Source organism: Pinus tabuliformis, chromosome 1_1 (genome assembly GCF_031772625.1).
Source record: "Pinus tabuliformis cultivar Carrire ecotype Pingquan chromosome 1_1, CPIR1, whole genome shotgun sequence".
Classification (NCBI taxonomy): Eukaryota; Viridiplantae; Streptophyta; class Pinopsida; order Pinales; family Pinaceae; genus Pinus; species Pinus tabuliformis.
Genome location: NC_142297.1, coordinates 817,962,323 through 817,973,642, shown reverse-complemented (window position 1 = coordinate 817,973,642; position 11,320 = coordinate 817,962,323). Strand labels below are relative to the sequence as shown.

At 38.3% G+C, this 11,320-nt stretch overlaps 1 protein-coding gene across 1 annotated transcript; it reads right to left on the bottom strand.

Annotated features, from left to right (window-relative positions):
- Positions 1 to 5,855: 5,855 nt before the first annotated feature.
- Positions 5,856 to 6,623, bottom strand: LOC149216581 (uncharacterized). The gene has a single exon (XM_089390016.1). It carries the CDS (start codon positions 6,621 to 6,623, stop codon positions 5,856 to 5,858), a length of 768 nt encoding a protein of 255 aa, XP_089246142.1.
- Positions 6,624 to 11,320: the final 4,697 nt, after the last annotated feature.

Below are 11,320 nucleotides of genomic sequence, written 5' to 3'. Positions count from 1 at the left end.
CAAGGGTTCTTCCTCATCAAATTCACCTCAAAGGATGACAAGGACCTGATCTTTCATAATGGCCCCTATTTCATGGGCCCCCAGGGCATGTACCTCAACAGATGGACGTCAGATTTCGACCCTATAGTCGATGTTCCCACGACTGTCCTTGTATGGGTTAGACTCCCTAATATCCCAATTCATTGTTGGAACTGGGACTCATTGAAACACATTGGAAATGCCCTTAGGAAATTCATAGATAGGGAAAATAACAAAGATCAATATGACTATGCCCGTATCTGCATAGAAGTAGACCTAGAGGTGGGTCTCCTAGAAGCCATCAAAATCAAAGTAGGAAACTGGACCCATTTGCAGAAGCTGGATTATGAGCAGTTGCCTTTCAAATGCCGAAAATGTCATGTCTACGGTCACTTCACTAGAGGATGCCCAACCAATGTGGAACCAGATAAGGGAAAAGAAGAAGGTTGGAACCAGGTCAAGTGAACCAGGAAAAACCAAAAGTAGGTTGGTCCAAATGGAAGAGGTCCTCAAGCCCCTCCTTAGCAACCCCCTCCCAAAATGGATCAAGAAAATGAATTCGCTCCTCTAAGCTCGAAAATAGAGGAAACTTAGGAATCAAACAATCAAAAATCAACCCCACCCTCTAAAGGCAACCCCTCTTCTCCCAAGGCGGAAAGCCTTGCTGACAGTTCCAAAGGAAACACTGTCGAAGTAGAGGAAGATGAGCATGAATCGGATTACTTAGAGGAAGAAGGGGAAATAGGAGAATCCCAAGCTTCGATAAGGAGATCCACAAGAGGCCACAAATTAGATCGGGAAAAAAGAGAGTAGGAAAATTTCAAGGATAAGCTCCAAGGCAGCCACTCAACCCTTGAGAAGCTACTAGCATCAAAAACAAAGACGACGAGAAACCAGCCCCAAGGCTCCAAGGGAGCCAACCAGAAATACAAATGATGAAGATAGTCTCCTGGAACTGTAGAGGTATGGGGAGCAAAATCAAAGAAGAATCCATTAGAAGTTTAATAAGAACAAAAGCTCCTGACATACTTCTCATCCAGGAGACCAAACTGGAAGACTCTATCTTCCTTCAAGAAAGTAAGAAACTTTGGATCAAAAGTGAGTCGAAAGCAATCTTAGCCCGAGGGACTTCCAATGGGATGGGCACTCTTTGGAACGCTAGAAAATTCTTAGTCGTTTTTGAGACCCTCAATACTCACTGGTTGTTCTTAAAATTGCAGCACTTAGATTCAAAAGATATTATCAGTGCCTTCAACGTGTACATCCCTGTGAACACTGTCGGAAAAAAGGCCTGCTGGGACTCCATAATAACCCAAGAAGATATCATTAATCTTGAGAATAGGGTCATAGCACGAGATCTTAACCTCACTCTCTTATTAGTAGACAAGAGAGGAGGCAACATTGTTTGAGATCCGGCAAGGAATGGGCAGAGGACCTTATGTAGGACTGGGACATGCTGGACATCAAGCCAATCTCTGGCAAGTACATTTGGACTAATAAAAGAATTGTTCCTAGCCACATTGCTGCCAGATTGGGTAGATTCTTACTTCAAAGCTCTTTTCTTCTGCTTGGATTAGAGGCTAGAGTTCATATTCTCCCATGCAGCACTTCTGATCATAAACCCGTCAAGCTAGAACTGGTGTTTCAACTTGACCTAGGTCCAATTCCCTTCAGATTTAGCTCACTCTGGGCTAGGGACTCAGACACCATGCAATTAGTTAAGGGCATCTAGATGTAGCCGGTCAAAGGCTCCCCCTTTTTTGTCTGGGAGGAGAAGCTCAGAAGAGTGAAAAGGGCTTTAAAAATCTGAGCCAAAACTCTACCCAATCTAGCAAATGAAAGAAAAAATCTCCAACGCATTCTAGAAAATCATCATCTCCAAGCTGAAACAATTGACATAACTAAAGAGGTTCTAGACAAAGAAGCCCAACCCCAACAAAACTATCACAAGGCTTGTTTAGCAAAAGAAGAGTACTGGAGACTTAAGTCATGCAGCCTTTGGCTTAAAACAGGGGACAGGAACTCTTCCTTCTTCCATAAACAACCTCAGGCAAGGAAATGTACCGATTCCATTTCCGAAATCAAAGATGGCACTATTATTCACAAAGACAATGCAAGCATCAAAAAAGTTGTCTCCCTTCACTTTAAAAGCCTGTATAGTGAAGATATAAATCTGGACCAAATCTCTGATATGATTGATGTGGTTCCATCCTTGATTACCGTTGAAATGAATCACCTTCTTGAAGCTAAAGTCACCAAGAATGAATTCAAGGATGTCTTCTTCTCTATGGACCCAGACAAAGCCTTTGGGCCAGATGGATTTACAGCTAGATTCCTCTAATCTTGGTGACTGATTATGGAAAAAGATATATACAAAATGGTTATTAAGTCCCAAGCTTGCCAGAAAATTAGAGGCAGCACAAACTCTACTTTTCTTGCTCTCATCCCCAAAGAGAAAGGAGCCAACACCTTCAACATGTTTTGACTGATTTCGCTATGTAATATTGGTTACAAATTGATTACTAAACTCATCGCTAATAGACTTAAGCTCATCCTCCCTAAAGTCATTCCAGAAAGCCAAGGAGGATTCATTCAAGGGAGACAGATAGTGGACAATTTCATTCTGGTCCAAGAGGCAATCCACTCATGTCTGAGTTGCAATAAAAAAGGTATGGTTGTCAAGCTCAATTTAGCAAATGATTTTGATAAAGTCAAGCATAGTTTTCTATTGAAAGTCTTACACAAATTTGGATTTGGGGAGAAATTTATAAATTGCATTCAGGCCTACATTTCGAAGCCTTGGATTGCTCCATTAGTAAATGACAGAGCTACTGACTTTTTCAAATCCATGAGAGGGCTCACACAAGGGTGCCTTCTCTCACCCCTTCTATTCGTTCTTCAAGCCTCTGTCCTCAGCTTCTATTTAGACAAGAAAATGATGGACCAAGAAATTGTTGGGCTTTGTATAGCAAGAGGTGTTAAAAAGATTAAGCATGCCCTCTTTGCAGATGACACCTTGTTATTGGGAGCTGCCTTTGTGCTTATAGCCTCCAGATTTAAAGGAGTCCTGGATGAGTTTTGTATGATTTCTAGAAGCAGTCTAAACAGTGGAAAATGCCATATCTATTGCTAGAACACCACTTCCAGCTTGCTCAATTCCATTTCCAGAACCTTTGGTTTCGCAACCTCCTCAAACTAGACTTCCTTCAACTACCTAAGCCTTCCTGTATTTATTAAAAGAGCCTTCAGTAGAGATTGGCTCCCCCAATTGGAGAAATTCAAGAACAAGTTGCTTTCGTGGGGCTTTTCTTGGATCAACATTGCTGGTAAGTCAGTCCTTATTAAATCAGTCCTTAACAGTCTGCCCTTATTTCAGTTTTTTGTTCTTCTTGCTCCCTCTGGCATTCTCAGAAGAATGGAGGAGATCATTCGAAAATTTTTTTGGAAGGGGGGCAAGAAAAATGAGAAAAATATTATGTTAGTCAGCTGGGAATCCATCTCCAAACCACTCTTGGAAGGAGGCTTGAACTTCAAAAATCATGGATATTAAAATATCGCTATGGGAGCTAAGCTCATTTGGAGAATTATTGCTCCTAACCCTCGTTGGGCACAACTAGCTCTTTGGAAAAACTACTTTAATGGCAAGCGCTTCCACTATCTAGATCATCCTCTGCCACTCCTAAATACGCCCTTCCAGAAGCTCTGTACCAAAGTCTGTCCTCTTATAAATACTCATGCCTACTAGGTCCCTAGCAATGGAAAAAGGATCAACCTTTGGACAGACAGAATTATGAACAATGAGCCGCTGGGAGACTATTGCTCTCTTCAAGCGTTGTGCAATTGGATTAACGATGCTAGATTGCATTCCTTGTGGGAAATTTCAGTCTTGCAGGATTCACGCGGGGCTGGTTGGAAACTTGAAACGCCCCCAGATTTGTCTACGGAACGTGAGGATCTACTCTCCAAGCTTCATGGATTGGCTCCAACGTGGATGCGAAGTAGGGATTCAAGAGGTTGGGGTGTGCAGGCTGGTGTTTATTCCATTGCTCATGGATACACCAAGCTATGGGAGTGCCCCCATGTGGCCACAAACCTAGAGCCATGGAAAGGGATATGACATTGTCCCTCACTACCAAAAATCAACTTCTTCAATTGGTTGTTATGCCATTCCAAAATCTTGATAGACGATAATCTTCAGAAGCGTGGCTTCCACGGCCCTTCAAGGTGCAAACTTTTCAAGGTAAACCAGGAAAGAATTTCTCATCTCTTGAATGTTCCTTTACATTGTAGATCTAGACCGAGCTGCTAGAAACTTTGAGTTCTAGCTTCATGTTGCCTTCCCCCACAATTGATTTTTTTGTCAAATGGCTGCAAAGGTACTTTGGTCCTCCTCCAGAAAACAAAATTATTAGAGCTGCTTGGTTTATTCTCCCTAAAATTATCTACTGGCAGATTTGGCTTGAACGAAAAAAAAGGATTTTCAAACTGTCAATAGGATGTCAAGCTAGTGGTAGTTAAAATTAAATGCCAGTTAAAAGAGTGCGTGAGAGACCACAAAGATGATTTAAATCTCACACAACAGGATAAAAATTCTGGATCTTCTCTTGATCTCCAATTCCAAAAAAAGGCAAAGAGTATCTCTCTCCCAAAAGTTTGGCAAATAAGGGCTACAGCAAAAGAGATCCAGGGATGGATCACAAACCATCAGAGGCACTCTCTATTTTTTGATGGGGATGCAAAGGGCAATCCTGGAATAGCTGGTGCTGGAGGAGTTATTTTGAATCTAACTGGTTTTAGGATCCACTGTTTCGCCTCGGGTTTAGGAATCGCTTCTAGCATTCAAGCTGAGGCTTTGGCTCTTTTTCAAGGACTCAAGATTTTGAAAGTGCTAAACATCAAGGAGGCTAATGTTATTGGAGACTCTCAGGTTATCATTAAGACTATGGTGGCTCATTCTAAGCCAATGGACCTAAGGCTAGCAAGGCTGATTTGCAAAATTTCAGACCTTGGAGACTCTTTCCAGAACTTGAATTTCTATTATGTGTTGAGACCCAATAATAAGGAGGCGGACACTGAAGCTAACAAAGCAGCCCTTCTTACGACTGGTACCTTGCTAAGAGGCAGACAAGAAATATGGGAACCAATTCCTTAATTTAGAAATTTGTCATGTTTTATTGCCTTATGTTAAATCAATTTGTTTGTATCCAAAAGCTTGGGAAAATCTCTAAAATTGACCGCATCGTAGCAGCTAAATAAACATAATTGTCACCGTCTTGCAAGGTTGTTTGGCATTTCTGGATTTAGACTCACCTTTTGTAATCGGCTCATTGGCATTAAGGCCAAGTTTCTAATATATCCACTACATGTTTCTCTTTCATTTTATAGAGTTTCATTCATATATATATATATAAATAATTCAAGATACCTATTTAATTAAAAACATTAATAAAAATGAAGGCAAATCAATCAATAGAGTATTGTTATTTTAAAAATTAAAAAACTAGCTTTCTATTTTTGAAAAGAAGAAATCAGAGATTGATTTGATTTCTAACCAAGTAGAGTTTCAACCTCAAACTCGAATTAAAAAAATAACATATTCTCGAATTTATTGACATTGCAATGAAATTTCACGACAGAACATAGAACATTCTGTTGTATTACTAGGACAGACTTATCTGTCTTAAGATCCATTTTATCGATATTTTTTTGTTGCAGGCGTATTGCCTAGGAACACACTGGATGATGCTGCTTCAATCTAAAACCCGCCACCTAATATGCCACTATTTGTTATTGAATAGGAGACTTATGTGATGCGGCAATTCACCCACTACTTTTGGTCAGGATCCTTTTGGATACTCAGCCTTGTAATCCTTCCAAAGCTCATGCACGGATTTACCAGTGATATCCTTGAAGTATCCGATGTCCCATGACAATTCTATTTTCGCGTTCATATTCGCAACGAAATCAGGCGTAACGAAGTCCAAATACTGGATAAACCTGCCGGTCACATCGTAGCCCTCTTCCCAACTATCGCCGGTGCCGAGGTGAGCCCAGCTAGAGGGAGCGTGACCAGCAGCGATGCGCATATAAGCGGGAACGCCTCCCTTCCACCACGCGGGCGCAGTGCCGTTGGCGTCCCACTGCCAGATGTACGTCATTGCCTGGTACATAATGTCCGAGAACTCTTTTTTTATATCACCCGGGTACTTGTAAACGTAGTCACTGTTCAAGTAGATACCGTAGTCTTCCACGCAGGCAAACAATGTCGCCTCTTTTTTTAGATCACCCGGGTACTTGTAAACGTAGACAGAACTCGAGTAGATAGCCTGGCCTTTCACGCAGGTAGTGGTAGTCTCTGTGAAGTTCTGCATAATCAGAATTATATGTGTCAACTTCTTCCTGTCAGTGGGCGACTGCTGGGCGAATGTCTTCCAGACGATTTCGGAGGTGGAGTTAATTTGCGAGTCTGCATAGGGCGTCCCTATATCCGAGTCGAATCTGTCTGACCCCTTGTTGTCTTCACCCCAGTACAAGACGTAGATGGCGTGGGTGCCCCCCACGGCCAGTGCGAGAAGAAGTAGAGCAATACATTTTGCTGCTGCCATACTGCAGCGAGAACAACATCCAACAAAACCAAATCGTGAATGAATGAAAGATGAGAATGGGGTTGATTTATACATATACAAGGGACGGAGGAGCGCAGGTTACCGATATAAGGTGACATGTGGTGCGCCACCCATCGCCGCAAAAACAGCCGTTTTCTTTGTGGATGTTTGCGGCTTCACCCAAATTAACAATTTGGATAACGATGACTTCCATTAGTCTGGGCTGTTGAAGCGATGATAATATGCGAGTGAGGTTTTTAACCCCATATCTGATTGAGACTTGACATGTTTTGGATAAGAATTGAGCAAAGTGAGGAGAGATTTTTGAGTGCAGTTTGAATAAATGGTTGGCAGACTCATCTCCGAAGAATTTGGGTGGAATTTAAAATGAAAGTAAAAATCTAAAAAGTAAATCCAAAAGGGAAATATATATTTTATAATTTTTTCTATTTCTATTTTTATTTTATCTATTTATTTTGGTGGAGAGATTCTATATTTAGAGATTGTGGTAAGTGTTTTGGTTTTATATTTTTAGTTTATGATATTCTATTTTTTTATTATTAGATTGTAATATTATTTTTATATATTTATAATTTTCTCTGTTTTCTATTTCTATTCCATCTATTTTGGTGGAGAGATTCTATATTTAGATATTGTGGTGAGCCGTTATGGACGAAAAAAAAAGTTTTACGTTTTTAGTTTATGATATTATAGTTTTTTATTATATTGTAATACTATTTATATATACCTGGTAACCTTCTCTATTTTCTATTTCTATTCTATCTATATTCTACATTTAGAGATTGTGATGGTACTTTGGAAAAAAAGGTTTTATGTTTTTAGTTTATGATATTCTAATTTTTTTATTATATTGTAATACTATTTTATTATATTGTAATATTATTGATATATACTCTACAGCTTTTTTCATTTTTTTATTTATATTCCATCTATTTTTTTTGGAGAGATTCTATATTTAGAGATAATTATATATATATATATATATATATTATTAAAATTGAAAATAAATAAAAAGTTAACTTAGGAAGAAAGTGTAGGAATCCAGCATCTGTTGATGTTCCAGCCATCATCTCTGTTTAGATTATCAGGATGTTTTTCAATTTCTAGGGCCTCCCTGAATTTACGATGATGAAAATTGTCAATCCTCACAATGACCTTAACCTCTTCGATGTAGATGTGATGATTGGTTTTTTCTGCATGTTCCACCAAGGCGAAGGAGCATGACCTCCCATGCATGATGTCTGCAGTATGTTCACAAATCCTTTGGTTAATAGAACGACCGGTCCCCCAATATAAGGAGTTCCACACGAACAACGAATGATGTAAATGCCTTTCCTATCCTTAGGGTCAACCGTGTCTTTAACAGAATGGAGAAAAATTCCAGTAGTGTTAACGGGTCTAAAGGAGGAATGAATCTTATGTTTTTTCAAGACCCTAGTGATTTTATTTGTGGTCCCTTGAATAAAAGGAAGATGAACTCCAGAAGACAAATCCTCGGGGTCAATCTTATTCTTAAGTCCTTTTCCAGCATTTTCAAAAGCCCTAAGACTTTGAGACATGCTATAACCATTTTTATTAAATACTTTAAGGAGGTGGTTCATCTCATCTTCAAGGTTATTTTTGTCATAAACCTGTAACACCCGAGTGGCTAAGGTGTTGAGAACGCCTAGCTTTTGAGCAAGAAAATGATGGGAATTCACATGTAGATATTGCTCTGTGTGAGTTTTCTTACGAAAAACTTGATGAGAAAAAGAACAGTCATCTTTCTTCAAGATAAGGACGTCAAGAAAGGGAAGGCTACCATCAACTTCTAATTCCATAGTGAACTTTATGAAACTTGATTGACTATTAAGATGATGGAAAAACAACTCCAATTCATCTTTACTGTGAGACTAGACTACACAAGTGTCATCCACAAACCTTTTCCAAAGTTTGCGTTGGTGAAGAGCAGAAGCCAAGGCTTTGGATTCAAAATCCTCAATGAAGAGATTGGCTACAACTCGGGAAAGGGGAGAACCCATAGCCACATCGCAGGTCTGCACATAGAATTCACCTTCAAAACTAAAGAAAGTAGAGGTGAGACAAATTTTAACTAAAAATGCAGTATCAGGATTAGTAATGTGATTGATAACATCAATGGCCTCATTAATGGGGATATTAGTGAATAAGGAGATCACATCAAAGCTCACCAGCTGATCCTCAGGGCCAAATCTAAAATCTTTTAACTCGTTAACAAATGATGATGGATATTTAATACTATTTATATATACCCTATAACCTTCTCCATTTTTTATTTCTATTCCATCTATTTTGGCAGAGAGATTCTACATTTAAGGATTGTGGTGAACAATTGTGGAAAAAAAAGTTTTACGTTTTTAGTTTATGATATTATAGTTTTTTATTATATTGTAATACTATTAATATATACCCTATAACTTTCTCCATTTTTTATTTCTATTCCATCTATTTTGGTGGAGAGATTCTACATTTAGAGATTGTGATGGGTACTTATGGAATAAAAACATTTTATGTTTTTAGTTTATGATATTATATTTTTTTATTATAGTGTAATACTATTTATATATACCCTATAACCTTCTCCATTTTTTATTTATATACCATCTATTTTGGTGGAGAGATTCTACATTAGAGATTGTGGTGAGCACTTATGGAAAAAAGGGTTTTATGTTTTTAGTTTATAATATTTTATTTTTCTATTATATTGTAATACTATCTATATACCCTATAACCTTCTCCATTTTTTATTTCTATTCCATCTATTTTGGTGGAGAGATTCTACATTTAAAGATTGTGGTGAGCACTTATGGAAAAAAAACGTTTTATGTTTAAATCTTTAAAACTAGGTTGTAAAGATATAGTCAAATATTCCAATCCACAACATGTGTGAAGAAACTGAAAGAGGTTTTTGATATTTGACTCATTTTTTACAAAAACCTCCCTGGGTGTCTCAAAAATCTGTTAGAAAAGCATGCCAAACGGAAATGACTAAAATAGTAAAACACATCCAAATTTTGATTTTTCGAACATAAGCCTCAAATTACGCTACATATCTCCCAAAGCATAACACATGTGAATAAACTAAAGGGGGTTTTGTTATTTTGTTTGTTATTGAAAAAAAAACCTCTTTCACTTTTGTAAACTTCATGTACATTACTTCAGAAACTGATTTTGAAGTAAAATTGTCGCTGTGTGCAACAAATGACCTCAAAAGACGCATGAGATTTTTTGATGATACTTTTGATGATGAACATGGCCTTAAGCTTGTGATGAAAGGGTAGCATATACATTATATATTTAGACATTGACTCAAGACCCTTTTCCAACCAAGAGATATGTCAAATTTAATTTGAAAATATTATAATTTGACCTAAGACTATAACCAATAGTGAAAAGAGTAATTTTGATCACTGTGACTATTGGATACTAACAAGTTCCAGATTTTTTTTTACCATGATGATATTGCCGAATGATTCTCTGTTCCACTTTTTGATTTCCTCTTTTATATATTCTAGTGTTTATTGGAAGTACATTTTTTTACCTGTTCTAGTGGGTGGATTAATCCACCATTGCCTCATTTTGTCCAGGAAATCCAGATGATCCAACCAAAAGGCCTCGAATCTAAAAGGCTTGTTTTTCCAACCCGTGGAGATCTGTATCTTGAGAGAGATGGACCAGTGATCAGAGCCTGCTTGTGGGAGTATACGGGCTTCTGTTCCCCAAGAGGTAAGATATGTTTGTTCCAATAAGAGGAAACAATCTAGATTGGAGGCTATTTGTTGTTCCCCTCCTCTTTGGTTGTTCTAGGTGAAAATTCCATTGTTGGTGGGGATGTAGATGAGATTGAGGCTTTCTATTGTTGAGAGGAAATCCTTTGAGTCCTTGTCTAGCTTTTGGATTCCTCCCTTCTTCTCTGCTAGATTAGTTATCATGTTGAAATCACCTGTTATGCTTTTGAAAGGTAAATGAATGGGATTGAGGAGGTTGGATATGCATTGAGGCATATTAATTCAGTCGATCACCTTGTGGGGGGGATATAAATTGGTTATGAAGATACTATCCTTGGTGCCAATGATTCTTAAGTAACGATAATGGAGTGATGCGTTGCAATAGAGGAGATGAGTTCAAACTTCGAATTTTTGCATAATGTCATGATCCCTCCCGCAGAACCAATAGCCTAGTTGGATATGAAGATGTAAGTATTGAAGCAGGTGTTTTACCGGATATAAGGGGGAATTGAATCAAGTTTGGTTCCTTGAATTAAAAGTATATCAGGATTGTCAGAGAGGATTCTGTTTTTCAGGATTTATTTTTTCCCAGGACTATTTAGTCCTCTTATATTCCAAGAAATGCAATTCATAAATAAGGAGAGGGGTTTAGGGCCAGTGCTTTTACCTTTCCTTTATTGATGAGCTTAGCACCCAGTTCTTGGAGAAGATGACTGGTTGTCTTTCGTCCTCTTTTTCGACTTAGACCTTTAAGGTTGAATCTGCCTACTAGAATGTTTGTCGAGATTCCTTTTGATACGTTTCTATCTTGTGAGGGGTGGAGAGCCTTGAGTTTTAGATCTTCTTGGAGGAGGTAAAATCCTTCAATTTTTGTAATTGTTGTTCTGGTATATTTTTTATTCCATTTAGCTACCATTCCTCAGTGATGGT

Bases quoted from the DNA above. Each gene is read 5' to 3' on its own strand.
- LOC149216581 (XM_089390016.1), bottom strand. From the start codon at position 6,623: ATGGCAGCAGCAAAATGTATTGCTCTACTTCTTCTCGCACTGGCCGTG.